The sequence below is a fragment of the Schistocerca americana genome, chromosome 9 (genome assembly GCF_021461395.2).
Source record: "Schistocerca americana isolate TAMUIC-IGC-003095 chromosome 9, iqSchAmer2.1, whole genome shotgun sequence".
Classification (NCBI taxonomy): Eukaryota; Metazoa; Arthropoda; class Insecta; order Orthoptera; family Acrididae; genus Schistocerca; species Schistocerca americana.
This window is the reverse complement of record NC_060127.1, coordinates 136,986,979-137,005,802: the sequence shown is the minus strand read 5'-3', so window position 1 is coordinate 137,005,802 and position 18,824 is coordinate 136,986,979. Positions and strand designations below refer to the sequence as shown.

Below are 18,824 nucleotides of genomic sequence, written 5' to 3'. Positions count from 1 at the left end.
TTTATCTCGTCATACATTTCATCAATTTCTTCATCATCTGCAGAGCTAGTTGGCATATAAATTTGTACTACTGTAGTAGGCATGGGCTTTGTGTCTATCTTGGCCACAATAATGCGTTCACTATGCTGTTTGTAGTAGCTTACCCGCACTCCTATTTTTTTATTCATTATTAAACCTACTCCTGCATTACCCCTATTTGATTTTGTATTTATAACCCTGTAATCACCTGACCAAAAGTCTTGTTCCTCCTGCCACCGTACTTCACTAATTCCCACTATATCTAACTTTAACCTATCCATTTCCCTTTTTAAATTTTCTAACCTACCTGCCCGATAAGGGATCTGACATTCCACGCTCCGATCCGTAGAATGCCAGTTTTCTTTCTTCTGATAACGACGTCCTCTTGAGTAGTCCCCGCCCAGAGATCCGAATGGGGGACTATTTTACCTCCGGAATATTTTACCCAAGAGGACGCCATCATCATTTAATCATACAGTAAAGCTGCATGTCCTCGGGAAAAATTACGGCTGTAGTTTCCCCTTGCTTTCAGCCGTTTGCAGTACCAGCACAGCAAGGCTGTTTTGGTTAATGTTACAAGGCCAGATAAGTCAATCATCCAGACTGTTGCCCCTGCAACTACTGAAAAGGCTGCTGCCCCTCTTCAGGAACCACACGTTTGTCTGGCCTCTCAACAGATACCCCTCCGTTGTGGTTGCACCTACAGTACGGCCATCTGTATCGCTGAGGCGCGCAAGCCTCCCCACCAACGGCAAGGTCCATGGTTCATGGGGGTGGGGGATGAACCAGTGGCAGCACAGAAATGAGAGGGAATATCAGTGTTTAGGGTGCACAGCTCTTCGGATGTTATGAGGCCCTCCAAAACCCAACCCTGAGGGCAAGTGGAGCTCGAACCCCACAAGACATGATGATTGCAGGTCAGTAGCTGGTGGGGGCATATGGGTAGAGGAATGGGCGGCGGGGGGGGGGGGGGGGGGGGCAGAGCAGAAAGAAAGACACTGCAGTCCCTATTCCAGACCAGGTGATCCCCAGAGCTGTTGACACTTCACAGGTGACGAACAACCACTCCTCGTTTCATGTTGTTGAACATAAGTATGGAGTCAAATTTCACTAGCTCGCCATCCACCCTTTTCATTATATTTTGTACATCAACAATACCTTCTTGGGCCCCCTCATTTTCCAATTCTTCTCTGGGGATGTCAACAACATTGCTAGAAGTCACAACACCTTTGCTGTAGTTCGAGGTGTTGTAGAGTTCTGTCTCTATTGCATACTCCCAAAGACATGTACCTTTTTGGAGGTTAACTGCTTGCTGGGAATTAGAAGTTTCCACTAGCAATGTTCCATTTCACAAGCACGTGACTGACATTAAAGAGCCACAAATACCCTCTGAACCCTTTTGAACACACAAGGGTGAAACCTTGTCGAAACTACTCTCTTTCCATTTGACTACAAAAAATATATTCTGGCCAGCAGCATGTGTTTTGTTACAATAACTACCGCCACTCTGAATGAGTTGAGAATCAGGAGGACTGGCTACATGAGACCTCTTGTTTGACTGTGTTGGTACCTACCAGTGAGTCACATTTTCTGCGGGGAGGAGAAAGAGGGCGTTTCAAAGGATCCATCCTGGACCCATGAACATTTAGGAAAATTAAATTTCACCTACACAGAGCCTCACATGCCTAGGTAAGCCTTATACAAATGAGGCAGGGCAGGGTCCCCAGAGATTGCCCGCTAATGACTGTTCCATCTCAACAGTCAAGCATCTCATCAGTGCACAGCATACCTGCAGATTGAGAGGTTTTTAACTTCCTCACAGACCGAGCAGTCAAGTCAAGATCCCCATTCCCTGTGGCACACAATGTTCCACTGCCGCATTGCATGGTGGTCGCTGAAGCTTGACCAGAGCTTAAGGTGACACAGGACCAGCGGCACTAACCAGTCTTCAGCTCAGGAACCTCCGGCATCACCAAGACATGCTCAGCAAAGTATGGGAAGAACTTTATATATTACACATTCCAGTTACTTTTCATCTCTGATGAAGAGCTTTATCTTCCCACTGTCGTCTGATCTCTTCAAGATTTTAATATGTTTGAAGGTATTAACATGAACATCCCGCAACTCCCTATTTACACGGAAGTAACATTAGTTTATCAGTGTATTATTTACTACTGTTCTCATGTTAGTGACATCACTCACTGGGTCTTTATGGAGACTTGAATCTACAACATTTTAATGTTGTCAATGATCTATCAGCCCAGTACTGAGCTATTTACTAATCCCATAAATAGTCCCATAATAATATACTGGCTATTTGATTATAAAATGATTAATAAAGGGCAGTACAATCCTCAGCACAAAAAATGGAGCCACCATGATTTCGACAAAGAGAGGAAGAGAAACTGCTACATAATTTTTGAATTTCATCTTCTGCAATGATGAATAAGAACATAAGTGACAAAATAATGACTATCTTCTAAAACAATGGTGTATTTTCTTTTGATAAAAAATTGTTATTTGTGGAATTAAAAAGAACAAACTATGTAGTTTGTGCCAAAAGGAAGGTAGATCATTCAAAGTATAGACACCATGAGATACATGAAGCATGAGATACATCAAGGGCAGGCAGGAAACTAATGAGCCTGGTGAACCTTTCCAAATTACGAGTGATACTACTACTACTACTAGTAGTAGTACTAATAATAATAATCCTACTTTTTGTTTTTCTGAGCAGTGTAATATAATCCTGTGTGAAACATAATTTTCCAAGATATATTAACAAGGGGAGGTGCTGAACAGCAGATGGGCACATTTAAAATACACTGTTGGATATTATAAGCTTTTGTGAAGGCTCTAGTTTTGGCCACTACCCCACTTATGGCCACCTTGATGTCAAAGGTTAATTTTTAAGCTTCTCTGGAATACCAGCCAGTTCTACTATAGATTATTATAAACTTTGTGAAAGGCTCTCTTCATTTGTCTACATAATCATTCTTTTGTCTGTTTTTGTTTGGAGACACCATTTTGTGAAATGATCAGTGTTGCAGAAGCTGGGTTTTGCAGAAGTTTTCTTTAAGCAACACATGATCTGTTTTTTTGTATTTTACATGTTTAAATAAAAAATTAGAAGAAACTTAATCTGTTCAGAGGTAAGATAAGACATTATATTTTCATTTCTTTAAAGTTTTATATCGCTCAACCTAAAAACATGTTATCAAAAGTATGTGGCCATTAACAGATCCATATTTATCCCTGGTTCCGTGTTATGGCCATTTATGTGGCCATAAGTGGAGACATATATGTATCCTGTTCTGGCCACTTCTAAAAACTGATACAAAAACATCAATATTAGTGTTCTGTCCTACATTACACTAGGCTAATTTTATTTAAATAGGCTTATTAAAATATTTTTGGTATTTTTAAATCAATGTATACCTCATTGTTAGTATTGTCCTGGCATATCATACTAATTTACCTATGCTTGTAAGATACAAAATATGCAATAGGCACTATTCAAATATGCAACATTCTTTAACTAAATCTTTGTGCATTATTTATAGGAAAAATGAGTCAACCAAAGAATAAGAAGTTTCAGTATTCTCCCAGCAATGTTAAAGATGCTCTAAAGGCTATTGATGAGGGAATGAAGGTTGCTACTGCAAACAAGTTGTACAAAGTTCCAAGGACAACATTAAGAAACAAAATTTCTGATGTATCTCCAAAAGAATCTACAGGGCACTGTGGTCCACTTTCTGTCTTAGGAGAACAAATTGAAAAAAAATTGGTGGACTGGGTTTTGGACTGTTCTAGCATGGGATTTCCAGTTACTAAAGAAAATCTCTGTGCATCTGTGCACAAACTTATTGAGAATGCAGATATGGAAAGTTGTAAGGCTACATTTACTAACAATCGACCTGGAAAAAAGTGGTATTATGGATTTCTTAAGAGGCACAAGGTTCTGTCACAAAAACATGCAGAATATGTCAATAGGTCTAGAGGTTCTGTTACAGAAGAGAAAATAAGAAACTGGTTTCAGAAGTATCCATCACTTTAAATGATATGGATGTGTTAAATGACCCAAATAGAATTTTTAATATGGATGAAACTTCTTTTTTTCTGGCTCCTAAAGGGGAATTAATCATAGGTCCTCGTGGCCATCATGTTTATGAAGAGTCGTGTAACTCTGACAAAGATAACGTTACTACATTGTTTGCAGTGAATGCTGCTGGAAAAGTTGCTCCTCCCTTAACACTGTTCAAATATGCAAGGATTCCAGCATCATTGGTGAAAGCAGCTCCTCCAAACTGGGGCATTGGAAAAACAGAAAATAGGTGGATGACAGGTGAAAGTTTTTTTGAGTATATAACAAATGTATTTGATCCGTTCTTGAAAGAAGCTGAAATTCCCCGGCCTGTAGTAATATTTTTAGATGGGCACTGCTCTCATTTGACACTTCATTTGAGCAGATATTGTAGGGAAAATCAGATCATTCTAGTTGCTCTCCATCCCAATTCTACACACATCTTGCAACCATTAGATGTAGCTGTCTTTGGACCTATGAAAAAAATGTGGAAGAAGATTGTTCAGAAGTGGCATTTTGAAAATAATGCCACTGAAATTTCAAAATCTGATGTACCTTCCGTTCTGTCACAAATTATTACAGAACCTAAAATGGTGGCAAATATTCGTGCTGGTTTCAGGGCCACTGGTCTGTTTCCATTTAATGTGAACAATGTAGATTACAGCAAGATAGTTGTTCGTAGTATACCAGCCTCAACCACAGTTCAGACAAATGAGGAACTTCCGAGACATTTCTCATACATAGAAAAGCAAATTGATCCTGTCCTTCTAGATGAGTTCAGAGCAACCAAGAGAAGCAATCATGAGTGGGAAGGAAATCAAGAAGCATTATTACTTTTCAAGTTCTGGAGAAAAATAGCTGATGAGGTTGAAATGCATGGTGCTAGTGGTAACACTGATGACATTCTGACAGATAGCATAGCGCCTCCCTCTGAAGATAATCAAACAGAGAATGTTTCACAAAACGCAGACAGACTTAATCAAAATGTTGATAATATTGACATATTTTCAACACGCAATTCAGATATTCCTTCAATACCCACCAACAGTCTTATTCCTGCAGATATATCAACAACCCCCAACAGTATTTCACTTAATTCAGGTACTCCAATAACCATAGTCCATCTTCAGTGTGTATCCAAGTGACACCACCAAAATCATTAGCAACAGTTTTTGAAAGTGTTAACACTTGGCCAGAACCTAAACAACGAGGTACAAAGAGAAAGAAAGAACATACACCCACTGTTGTGACTAGTGACAAGTGGGTGGAATATCATGAACTGAAGGAAAAAGAGAAGCAGGAGAAGGAGCAGGAAAAAAGGAAGAGAGAAGCTATGAAGGAATTAAAGTCCAAAGAGCAGCACTTGGCATTATCTCACGTAAAAAGGGGGAAAACAAGAAACAGACAAGAGTTAAGTGATAGGCCAACAAGGTCTTCCGAGGAACGAGAATGGACGGACAATGGAAGCAGTTTCGATGACTATGTAGGAGGAGATGAAGATGAAATACCAGAAAATGTGAAACTATCTTCGAGTGAGAATTTGAAAGTAGGTGACTTTATTTTGGTAAAATTTAGTTTAACAGGAAATAGAAGAACAAGACCTGCAATTTTTAAGTATGTATCTGTAATTTTGAAAGTGCTTTCTGACTCTGAATATGAAATTCAGTGCCTAAAAAGTTCTAATGTTCAGAAAACTTGTTTCGAATACATTGAAAATGATGTTTCGACTATAACGGGTGAAGATATTTTAGGGAACTGCCAGATCCAGTCTTGATGCAAGAAGGACGTTCATTAAAAACAAAGTTCCCTGGTTCCATTGATACTCGTGAGAAATAAACTTGTGTGGAAATTGATTTAAGTAATTACTGGGACAATTCTTTGCCTAACGAATTTTTTTTCTGTTCATTCAGTTTCTGTACCTTTTACCTATTTGATGTATGTTTGTTGTCTGTTGTCTTATATACTTGTATAAAGCACAAATTACTTTCTGGCACATGGATTGACAATTATTTTAGCCATAGTTTTATTATAATATGAAGTGGCCATAAGTGGGGAAACAACTGGCCATAGGTAGGGTTAACATGGCCAAAACTGGGGAAATGCGCCATTTATTTTTCAATATTTTTTTCTGCTTTTGTTAAATAACTTAGAATATTTGTTTCTACATGGTTGTAATGTATAGACTTTGAAGCAATAGATACGATTTTTTAAAGTAATTTGTATACTTTCTTCCTATACTAAAAATGTGGTGTATCTCGAATTGCCCTTAATGTGGCCATAACTGGGGCCTCGACCCTGATACTACTACTACTACTAGTAGTAGTACTAATAATAATAATCCTACTTTTTGTTTTTCTGAGCAGTGTAATATAATCCTGTGTGAAACATAATTTTCCAAGATATATTAACAAGGGGAGGTGCTGAACAGCAGATGGGCACATTTAAAATACACTGTTGGATATTATAAGCTTTTGGACAATTTCCTTCATCAGATGAAGAAACATACACACAGTCACACAAGCACAACTCACATATGCATGGCCACTGTCACCTCTGGTCGCTACAGCCACACTGCAGTGAGCAGTGATCTCGGCTGGAATGGGCAGACGGATTGCAACAAAAATGTGAGGTGGGGAGAGGAACTGACAGAAGGGTAGAGGTGGGGTAAGATTCAATAGTGCTATCCAAAGTTATTCTATAAAGTGCTATCTGCATTCATGTGCAGGGATGTGGCAGAGACAAGGAGGTGGGCTGCTAGGTACAGCATAGCGAGGCTGAATTATGGAGGGGAATGGGGGGTGGAAGGGAGAGAAGAGAAGCAGACATTGGTGCGGGCAGGGGCAGAAGGCATATATGAGGCTGGAGTGGGAGTTATTGCTATTCCATTCCAGATTTCCCATTTCTGTATCTCAGTGCTAACATTAATGCATAAGATGTGACACAAAAAGAATGGAGCTTTCTCAAACTCGAGCAGAAGATATATATATATACACACACACACACAAAAAGGCACTCCATGAAAATTTCATCTGGCATTACAAAACTCTGACACACGTGGCACTCCGTCATTACAAACGGACTGATCACGAACAATATCAAGAACAACCAACCAATGTATATAAAGAACGATGCATATTCCGCTCTTGAAGTCACTGTTCCCATAATATCAACAGACTTTGTGAATCTTCCTTTAAAAATGTAAGCGAACGTGAAAATATGATGTTGGCGCATGTTACTGATATCTGCTATCCATAGTTTCACTGGAATGTCGCAAGATTGTAATCTCCTGTAATGAAAACAGAAATTTTAGAAATTACAGCTATTAATACTCAGGAGACATACTGAAGTAAAAAAATGCCGTATGTTTTTGTTGTCGCTTTCGGACATCAAATCACTCATCATATGTTCTCTCCTGAAATATACAATCGCACCAAAAAGTATTGGCACAGTTACATTTTAGTGGTCGTAGGTTAAACGAAACATATATTTCAGAACAGAACCCAGACACTTGCCACCTTACATTACATAGGTTACAGATATGTCCAAATGACCTGGCCGTAAAGTAACATACAGTGTTATGTAAATAAACATCTCTCTTCTGCATCCAAAAAAGTATTGGCACACACATATGAATCGGACAGTGTGTTCATTTTTGTCATTGATGTTCACCTTCTAATAGCTAGTGTGCATCCCTTTATCATTTATAACAGCACATAAACATCTAGGAATGCTTTGTATTAAATCCAGGTGATATCAGGGGTAATTTTCGATCATTCCTCCGGGAGCACTTTCTCCAAGTCGTTTTTACCGGATGGATGCCTTTTTATGACTTGGGTGTCAAGATGAGCCCACAGGTTCTCAATGGGGTTCAAATCAGGGCTCTGAGTTGGTGTTTGAACCTTGTGTTAGAGCCCTTCTGGGGGCATTGTACAGTAACCACTCCCAGGTTTTCATGGCAGTATGTTTTGGGTTGTAGTCTTGTAGGAAATGAAACACCCCAGTAAGGCCCAATGACTGTGCACTAGCGTGTAAATTACCTCACAACACATCGATGTATCTCATATGATCCATTGTACCTTGGATTACAGCTAGACTGCCAATGCTGGATGCCACCATATGGCCACAGACCATGATACCGCCCCCACCGTGTTTGACTGTGATGTCGAGGTGCATATTCGGCTTGTGCCAAACTTTCTTTCTTGCATCAAATCTGAACACACTGAACTTCGATTCGTTGCTAAATATCACAGTGTTCCAAAGCTCCATCAGCTTGCTGATGTAGTTCTTGGCAAACTGCAGGCGTTTCTGCTGGTTAATTTCCGATATGTATGGCTTTTTCCTGGGAGAACGTCCATGCATGTCAGCCTCATTCAAGACATTTCGTATAGTTTGAACACTAACCGTCTTGTCGGACATTGTCTGAACAACCTCAGCAATAGTTGCTGCACTTGTAGCAGGTTCCTTCCGAGCAAGTGCGATGATACAGCGGCGTTCTCGGGTTGTAAGCACTTTTGGACATCCAGGACAACACTTATTCACTGTCGTTCCAGTTTCTTTATATTTATGAATGACGGCTTGTACCGTGGTGTAGCTAACAGACACCTCTGCTTCAATTTGTCAATAGCTTCTCCCTTGTGAATGGAGCAATACTACTCTCTCACACAACGCCATTGAATGTTCCTTCGTCTTCGGACCCATGCTGATCACTATCGCACAATACAGCAACATACTAGCAACTGGGCCATCAACAACACACAGTGTCTATTGCATCAGCAGATGGCATTCTGGTACCTGAAAAACCAAGCAATAGACCGAGAAGAAACGCTCTGTGCCAATATTTTTTGTGTGCAGAGGAGATAAATGTTTGCCCTTAACATTGCATTTCTTTGTTAATGGTAGGCACTGTGGGCAGAATTGTAACGTCTGGTATGTGAGGTAGCACGTACATGTGCTGTGTACCAGAAGGTGCGGCATTTGTAACCAGCAACGATAAATACGCACATGTGCCAATACTTTTTGGTGCGACTGTATGTGATTCTGGTTAAGCATTGATGAAACATATTTTGCACAGTAAATCTAAGTCAACTGATTATTTAGATGAAGCACACTAACTCATACTTTACCGATTTCCTTGCATTCACTTTCACACGTTTATGACAGCAAAAACATTCAATATTATGACTTAAAAAAGAAAAGTCTGATTTCGATCACACTACAAACGAGCAAGATTTCGCGCGTCGAAATTAAAACTCAAAGATATTACACGAATTGTTCATACGTTGTTTTTGCTCGCTCTATTAACTGGAAAACATTACCTTTCGCGAATGAGTATGAAAATATGTTAATTTTATTTAATTATTGTAATATAAAATTAAAGTTTGTAGTGCGTATCTCAAAGATCACATACATGTGATTAATGTCTGACGATGACATACAAATGTTGTCAGTTTATCTCTTTTAAGATGTGAAACGTTGCCACCGCGAAATGAAATTTTTTTTAAAATAGCAATATCTTCGTACTGGTACATTTGTTGTTTATTCGTCTTGTTTGTAGCCATGAAAGTGCTGTGGTATGAACACGACCAATATAGGCGGCCGTTGTAAGAGCTATCCAACGAGTTAAAACTCGTTGGAGCTATCCAAGCAGAGTAGCAGACGGTAACCGATGTTGCGTAACGTTTGCAATGGAGTTTCTGTGTGCTAGGCGCTTAGTAAGTGGGCGGTTTTGTTTTGAAATTGAAATGTTTTTGTCACACACAGCAGAAGTTGGATGGAACATACACTATTACGTGTATAAAATATCAGAGACGCTGCGACAATTACTAGAGAAGGGTTGAGAATCTCAAGTGCAAAAGAAGGGGGGGGCTTAATGCTTCCTCGTACTGGAGTGTTTGCTGCAAAAGTGCTGCCTAATTCCGTAACTTATCAGCAGATGACGTCATAGGATATTGCTGTATCATTTCCGTTATCAGCTGCCTTGAAATGAATTGCAGTTAATTGACCTATAAGTACTGAGTGGTGAGACTGCCTTAGTCCAGTAGTGGTGACTGTCTCGGAGTATCCACGCCAGGTCCTGACGTAGGGAAGTAAAAATGAGTGTGTATCAGGCAGTACAACCGGAGTACACGACGTCTGACAGTAGTGATGCGGACATAAACGTTACGTTGGACTACTCGAGGCTGTTACTCGATTCGGACACACTGATGTACAACTTGGAAGAGTATGCAGCGAAGGACAAAAAAGCTACTGAGGACGTAGACACGTTATTGCTGTACAACAATAACTTGGATGCACTGCCGGCAAGCGTTTCGAAGTTCACAAATCTAAAAATGCTTGATATCAGTTACAATAATATAACCCACCTTCCCGAAGCATTAACGGAATGCAGACTCACCTCCCTCATAGCAAGGAATAATATGTTGGAAAATGACTCCTTCCCTAAATCGTTTGGTGCACTTACCAGTTTGAAAGAACTGAATTTAAGTGGTAATAGTCTAACGTCATTCCCACAGCAAATTTTGGAACTTACAGCACTGAAGTACTTGTACCTTGGTTCTAACAGCATCACCAACATCCCAAAAGACGTCTGGAAATTACAGAGGTAAGACTCACTAGAAACTATTGAAACTTGTTTGTACAATTAGCATTGCTGTGTTTGTTTTACTGGAATCCAGATAATAGGCCTATGTGCTAAGTGGTTAAGTTTTTATGTATATAATTTACCTTATTTTTCAGTAGTATTACCACTTTCCTTCCATATGGAATAACACTAAAGTAAGATTATCTAGATTTTTATTTGCTGCACATTTGCCTTCACAAATTATTGGAACAGAAGCAGCTCAAAACAAATTAGAGGTGTAGGTGTACACTCACTTATCAAATAATGTAAAATGTAATTATGTGTCAACAGATCTGAAATTTTTAATGTTGTATCACAGGTCATTTATTATACAAATCTCAATGGTGTTGTCTATACTACAATACGAGGTGTCCCAGGAGGAAAGGTCAATATTCAGGGATATGATAGGAATGGTCATTCGAAGCAAAAAGGTGTAGTAAATATGCATACCTTAGGAGGTATGCATATCTGTTTGGTAGAAGAAATGTTTCACTGTAGGAAAGATGGAAAAGTGCTCCTAGCCCTTGAGATGCATTTTAGAGGTCATATTTACTAGGCTTAGACTTTTTTTACTTTGAATGATCGTTCTCATCATATATCTGAATAATGACTATTCATCCTGGGACACCTGCGTAGTATCTGGATTGAATTTACACAATATTAGCCTAAACAGAAATTTTAAAATACACAGTATTTAATTAGTATTAGTTAATATTTATGCTAAGACCTAAACTTAATCATAATAGACCCTGTTGTATTATTTGATTTTAGTGTTCCAATGTGGGCATAAACTATGTAGATAAATAAAATAGCTAATATGTTTAAATTTGAAGGAATACATGCATTAATAAAAAAATAACACTGCATCAGTTCATAAATATTTACAGTTTTATTTGTGAATATTCATTTGGCATGAACTCTTTCAAATATTTCGTTTTTAAACAGTTTGTAGCCTTAGTTATTAAAACTGTGGACCTATATTCAGGAAGTGACAGGTTCCAATTCCTATCACACACGCTTTATAGTGTTTTTCATAAATTTTTTTATGTACCAATCAGTAATAATGTGACAGAATCATAATATTTACTCCCAATGTACAGGACAACTTTGTTTGCCTAAATTTCAGACATTGTTCTGCTTATACTGTCAGGATTTGCAGTATATTTTACCTGGGAAATTTGAGTTTTAATCTTGGCTCATGTTATACCAGCTCGTTTCTTAAGAGTGCAGCAGAAATATATATGAAGCATATAAATTCTTCACAGGCTTCCAGCTGCGTCAAGTGGTTAGAATCATGGCTGCAAGGCAGTCGTTGACCACTTGACAATGGCCGTGGAGAGCTTGTCGAAAGTTTGTGGGATTTTAACCGTGTGATGCAGCTGGTAGTCGGAAAAGATATTCATATTGCTGTGAGACCATGCATACATGCGTGAAGCATGTTAACAAGAGTCACAGATGCCTTGTTGAGTGCTAAAATTCTTTTACAGTTACGCACATGTATAAAACAATTACATGGCAAGTGTAATCACTGCGGCATAATTTACTGTGAGTGTTTAAGGCCAGTTCGAAGATTGTGAACAAACAAGTGAGACATACTATCGAAAAATGCACTGACTGGCTGTTGTCTAACAATTTTTGTGGTAATTTTGAAGATAAAAGAAATGAGTTTTTCAGAGAGGTCTAATAGTTAACTTAGTATTTATGCAACTTTTCATTGTTGTGAGTTCTTAGCAAACTTACCTTCTTTCGCAGTTTGCAGTACTTGTACATGGGTGGCAATAAGCTTCAAGAAGTACCTGCATCTGTTGGTAAACTCAAAAACCTTCAAGCTTTGGTGCTGTGTGATAACTTGTTGGAAAGTCTGCCAGCAGCTATAGCAAATCTTAAGTACCTGAAGTCACTTCTGCTACACAAGAACCGTTTAACAGTTCTTCCACCAGAAATTGTGGGTCTAAACAGCCTTGCAGAAGTAAGTGGCAATTTAAATGTATGAGTATGCTTTGAGTGATAAAATTTTGTGCCAGACAGGGATTCACACCCAGATTTCCTGCTTTTTACAAACGTTCATCTTAACCATTAGGCCATCAAAGCACACCTACAGCCTTAATTAAAAACTTCAATTGTCACTTATGTTTCCACTTTGGATTTAGTTCTGTTTACAACAATAAATTGTGTTATCTGTTGCTAATATTATTTGACAATATTTTTTACGGTTTGATTACATAATGGGCCCTATTTGGTAAAGATAAACACATTAGACAACTCTTGTGGAAAATTCATGCCCAAATGAAGATGTTGTCCTACAAAACTTTTATTGTTGACAACTGATATGATGTCAGACCATTTCAAAAATTATAGAGCAGCATGAGAAGCTGAATAAAAATGTAGTTGCATACAATACCCAAACAGTTTTTAAAGAGACTCCTTACATATTTAGTGAAAAAATGCAGTGGTCACTGTGCAGTCTGTGTCCGTGCAAAGTGTTTCATGACAGAGTATTTGGAGATTACAAAGATGGCATTTTAATAATAGCATACTATGAAAATTTGTATTTACGTACATTATCAAATAATAGTTGAGCTATGAAAATTGCAGACTATTCCTTCCTGAAGTGTTGCCCCCATTCCTCTCTGACTCCCTCCCCACTCTCCCCATCGCTCTCCCAACCCCCTGCAGCTTCAACATTCAGAGCTTGTATGTAAGAAAAAATTAGGTATATGGTCATTTTCATTTCATATTATTTGTCAATGTATAGACATTTCTAAGTAATTTCTTGACCAGTTCTATCACAAACATCTTGAACCATCTGTTTGTTATAAATCCTGAAAGCTAGTAACAACTTTGACTCGAGTGTCTCTACCCATAATGTTGTTGTCTTGTGTCTTACTATTACTGTGATGCAGCTCTCCTTGCTAATCAATCTTGTTAAGGTCTCTACATCTCTGTGTAACTTCTTCAAACTACAAGCACTTGAACCTGCCTTGGCCTCGCTCAAAAATTATTGCACCTGTTACTTACTTCCATTATCAAATTAACTATTCTTTATGAATGAAGACATGTCCTATCAACTTTTCACCAAGTTTTGCCATAAATTTCTTCTCTCCCCAATTTGATTCAGTACTTCTTCATTAGGTAGGATCCACTCTTAATTTTTTGGGTACACCGCATTTCGAAAGCTTCCTATCCATATTATTGCGTCTGTAACTAGTGTCTCGTGAACGAGGTTCCTCTAAAACACACAATTCCCTCAAAGTCTCAATCACTGTCTTTGGAAAGGAGTTTGAAAATAATTGCTAGTAACTATGTGACTGAAACATCCGATCTGTGAAGTCCAGCAATAAGCCTAGTTGCACTTTGGACATTGTTCTTAGTTTTTATATGTGGTGGTTACATATGGTTTGTTTGGTGATTTATGACATTGTGCTTTATTTATTTGCAGTTGAGTCTCAGGGACAACCCACTTGTGGTGAGGTTTGCCACGAACATGTCTCTGGACCCTCCAACACTGTTGGAGCTGGCAGCACGCACAGTGAAGCTTGCTAACGTCACATACTCTCCGTATGACCTCCCAAGAACTCTTGTACATTACCTGGACAGTGCACACCACTGTGTCAATCCTCACTGCAAAGGTAGGTAAATTGAATGTGTCTTCTATTCCTCTTTTATGAGTAACATCCCAAACCTAAGTTGGCAGTTGAGATGTTTTCAGTAAAAAATGCCATACGACATCTCGTCCGTCTCTCTCTCTCTCTCTCTCTCTCTCTCTCTCTCTCTCTCTCACCTGCCTGGGAATGTGGAACCAGAACTTTATTTTATGGTTAAATAATGTAATAACACATTTCACCATTCACAGGTCTTTGTGAAGTTTATTCTATTCAAATTCAGTGTGCTATTTTTGTGTGCAGTTTAATACCTTTCATGACCATCTTTGCTTCTAATGATTAGACTGACTGACTGCCTGCCTGTTCTGTTTTCAAAGATTACTGTTGTGCCCATCTCATTTTTGGCCTGCCTGGGTCATCTCTGACTGTATCTTAACAGTTGGTTCATTAGTTATTCTTCTGACATTCTGCTCACACGCTGTTTCCAACAGTTTCTGTATTTCTGTGTTGTTTATTATTCCTTCAACATACAGTTCTACTCAAATTCATTCATTCCTAAAGTGGTCCCTCACCCATGGATCCATGAGCTATTGCAGCCCATTCTTGCTTCCCGAGCTGCATTTCCTTTCCAGTGCCTCTCCCTCACTGTCCTCGCTCCTCCCCCTCTGTGCCTTCCTTCTCCTCTCTTGGTGTTCTCACTTTTGCTGACCTGGGTGTCCACCTGGCTTCTTGAATTCCTTGTGGTTTTGTTTGCCTTGCCTTTTCTCTTTCATCCTTTTTGGTCCCCCTTTAGTATTTGACCTCCACTGCCAAATTTTCTCTCTGTAATGTGAGCCATTTGTAGAACAACTCCCTCCTTAGCATCTACAGTGTGGATTCCTCTCACCCCCCCCCCCCCTTTCCTTCCCCCCTTTCCTTTCCTACCGTAAGCCCTTCGGCCCCACGATGTCACCAGCACTTGTCGCCAGTCCATGTAGCGGGGCTGTTATGTAACAATCTGGCTGAGCCACCTGACAACACAGGGATCACGCTTCTGATACCCAAGCTGTTGCCTTTCCATGGTTGCTTGTCATTCCAGAGCATCAGAACTTACAGCAACAGCTGCTGTGCTGTGGCTGGGTGGCATCTCTGGGGAGAGCCCCTGATCGGAGTGGGTGGTATCGGGGCGGATACTTCACGTATGAAGTGTATCAAGCTCCAAAAATCTGACCAATCTCCTACAGCTGTCTCTTTGATTGCCAACCGATCATTGAATGCTGCTGCTTATGACCCTGTGGCCTTCTCTTCTCTGGCTGCACCCTGGAAGGAGAACCAGGCTCGCCGGCTTGTAGTGAAACAAAGCCTTTACTTTTTGTGGAAAATATCGAAGGTAAGTTTGGCAAAGTGGAGTGTCTAAGTAAGATGCGATCGGGTTCCCCATTGTTGAAAACTACTTCTGCCACCCAGTCTGCAGCTCTTTGTGCTCGTTATCATCCTGGAAACGTTCTGGTATCCATTACACCTCACCAGTCTTCGAATATGGTCCAGGGAGCCATTTTTCATACAGATCTCGCTTTTAAAACTGATAAGGAACTCCGGGCAAATCTGGAATGGCGGTGCGTTCATTCTATTCGGCATGTGCAGAAAGGTTGTAAGGACAACTGCACAGATACTGGTGCCTTATTCTGTCTTTTGAGGGAGATACCCTCTCAGAGAAGGTCAAGGTTATGAAGGTGTATGCACCTCCCCTGAGCATTGGGCATTTGTACGGGCGCTGATAACCACGCAGTTGAACACCCCACAAACTCATCTTCATTATCATCATCATTTGTCGTTCCCTTCTCACCTCCCACTGACCAGGTTACCCCACTAGGCTTTCCATTGTGCTGATTGCCCTGTATACCTTCCAGGTCATGTGTCCGCCTTTTTTGTCGGGTTGTATTGATGAAGTCATCAGTGATCTGTTCAATAAGAAAATCTATGCTGCTGGCATTGCTGTCCCTGCTTGACGGGCCCTGTTTGATGGCAGCCACCCATCCCCATTCTCCATGACATCTCTGGGGGCAGATTTGCGGCTTTACACCAAATCCCTTTCTGCTCAATCGTGAGCTGGCTCTTAGGAGGCTACTCTCGCCATCTAATAAACTTCGCGCCATCGATGAGAGTCCCACCATTGGGAATCTACCATCCTCTGCCATCTTCGTATTGGCTGTACTAGGTGGACCTGTGGGTTTTTATTCCACAATAAGCCGTCCCCCTTTGTAGTTGTAGGGCTCTGCTCACGGTGATCCATATCTCGCTGGACTGCCCCCATCTTTTGACCCTTCACATTAAATATGTCCTCCCAACATCTCAGGTGTTAGTGAGTGACCCTCACATGTTTACTTCTGCCCTCGGTTTTTTTTGTGAAAATGGTTTGTACTCTCAGGTATAGGTTCTTCACTTTTCCTCTGGAATTAGTCGCTCAGCATAGGCATTGGTTATGGAGGCCTTGACCGTGCCCTCACACTGAGCAGGTTCTTCCTACATTTTATTGGTCTGTTGTGCTATTTTGTTTCTGTTTTCCTGGGTCTTCTTCCTCTGATGATGTCCCTATTGTATCGTGATCATGGTATGGTGTGGTGTGGTGTTGATGTAAGGATGGGTCTTGGTGGTGCAGGTGTCCCACCACATGTAGCGTTTTTGGGGCACCCATGCTTTGTCCATTGCCGCCCACCCCCTGCTGTTCTTTCCTCTTCCTGCTGCTCTGACGTCCCTTTCCCCTCTTTGTTTTCACGATATCCCTTTCCCTTGGCTGGGTTGTGCTGTTTGTGTTGTTGCTCTGCCATCCTAGATCACTGGCATGACGACCTCACTGTTTTGTCCCCTCCCCCAAATCGACCAACCAATCAACGTAATCCATTCTTAGCCTGTGCCGCCTTTCACAGTTTTTAGAAATCTCATGTTAGCTGCCTATATAATGCTTTTATCCCTCTTTGTGAGAACACGAGTTTCACACATGTACAGCAGAGAAGTCACAGCCATTGTTTTATAAAACTTTATATTTGTTCTCTTTCAAACTCTGCTCTTTAAAGTTTTATTAATAGTGCCACATACATATTGAGAGTGATAAAGCTTGCTGTCTGTATTTCTGTCATGCTGATATATCAATGAAAATAATAAATTTTTGAAAATATAATTGGGTAGATAAAAGAATCTACTCACCAAGTGGTGGTAGGTCAAACCACACAAACCCCTACAAATGTTAAGGAAAGATGCAAACTTTTGGAGCCAATGGCTCCTCCTCCTGGCAGAAGGGTTGAAGGGGTACGAAGACGGATTTAGGAAAAGAAATGGCGAGGTTTGTGAAATGGAGTAGTTTGGAAAAGTTGCCCTGAACTCCGGGCCAGGGGACACTTATTGGATGGAATGAGAACCTTTGTGTGATTGTTTTTTCTCCTGCCCCCTCACTTCTTGCTGACTTGTTTTTTTATATGTCCAATTACATTATCTCTGTTTGGTTGGTAGCTTATTTGATTTCGTAAATAATTAAATCTGTTAACTTATTCAGTTATTCTGTTGATAGCAATTATTGGGCTGGATTGGCTCAAACCCCTTAAATGCAATTACCCCTTTGTTTTATTAATTGAGATTTCCATATTGCACAAAAAAAGCCCCAGGAAACACGGACTGAGAGGGTGGTGGCATTTGTAGACGTGGTAAGGAATTCTCCTGCTTCACGACACAACTGTGCAGACAGCATCAGTGTGAAGGTGAATATGTTAGTGTAGTCTTCGGGTTTTCTGACTGTTGGTGTGTTCCACTTTTGAAGTTGGATGGCAACTTCAAAAGAACAAAGAGTGTGTGTGGAATTTTGTTTCCTGCCTAAAAAATTGAGAATGGAGACTCACCAAATGCATCAAGAGGCTTTCCAGGAGGATGCTATGATCTGCACAAAAGTTTTCAACTGGTTTGTGTGCTTTCAATGTGGTGAGATGAGACGAGTGTTGAAGACCAACCTCGTTCTGGACACCCTGCAACATAGTGAAACGAGGAAAACATTGGAAAAAATCTGCCAAAAAATCATCGAAGATCGTCATTTCGTGATCTACCAAACTTCAGTGTGAGTTGGAGATCATGCCAGTGGATTTTGAGTGACGATTTGCACCCGAGCTGTGTTGCCGCTAAATTTGTTCCGTTCCTTCTGACACAGGAGCAAAAAACCGTGCACATGAATGCGTGCCGCAAATTGGAAACAGAGATTGAAAGTGATCAAAACTTTTTGAACAAAGTCATTAGAGATGATGAGAGTTAGTGTTACGCTTATGACACAGAAACCAAGCAGGCATCCAGCCAGTGGAAGACTTCCAACTCTCTCAGACCAAAAAGAGCAAGGCAACTGAAGTTGAATGTGAAGATGATTACCACTATCTTGTTTGATTTTTGTGGAATTGTGCATCATGAATTTTTTTACCCCCTGGCCAGACTGTTAACGAGCAGTTTTATTTGGAAGTTTAAAGAAGTCTGCAAGAGGATGTTTGGA

The 18,824-nt window shown here is 40.2% G+C and overlaps 2 protein-coding genes across 6 annotated transcripts in view; one reads left to right on the top strand and one right to left on the bottom strand.

Moving 5' to 3' along the window:
* Positions 1-9,726, bottom strand: part of LOC124550856 (CST complex subunit STN1-like) — a 30,050-nt gene extending 20,324 nt beyond the window's left edge. Inside the window, exons 1-2 of one of the 4 annotated variants that reach the window (XM_047125595.1) lie at positions 9,510-9,726; positions 7,213-7,388 (exon numbers count right to left, since the gene is read on the bottom strand). In XM_047125595.1, the coding sequence (XP_046981551.1) occupies positions 7,213-7,388; positions 9,510-9,535 (202 nt within the window). In that variant the 5' untranslated portion in view covers positions 9,536-9,726. Of the gene's footprint in view, positions 1-7,212; positions 7,389-9,214; positions 9,348-9,509 lie in introns of those variants that run through there. The other 3 variants (XM_047125592.1, XM_047125593.1, XM_047125594.1) reach the window with 3 other exon arrangements.
* Positions 9,727-9,748: 22 nt separating this feature from the next.
* The window catches only part of LOC124550855 (leucine-rich repeat-containing protein 58), a 47,739-nt gene continuing 38,663 nt past the window's right edge, over positions 9,749-18,824 (top strand). The window contains exons 1-3 of one of the 2 annotated variants that reach the window (XM_047125591.1): positions 9,749-10,703; positions 12,474-12,690; positions 14,161-14,350. In XM_047125591.1, the coding sequence (XP_046981547.1) occupies positions 10,195-10,703; positions 12,474-12,690; positions 14,161-14,350 (916 nt within the window). In that variant the 5' untranslated portion in view covers positions 9,749-10,194. The remainder of the gene's footprint in view (positions 10,704-12,473; positions 12,691-14,160; positions 14,351-18,824) is intronic. The other variant, XM_047125590.1, reaches the window with a different exon arrangement.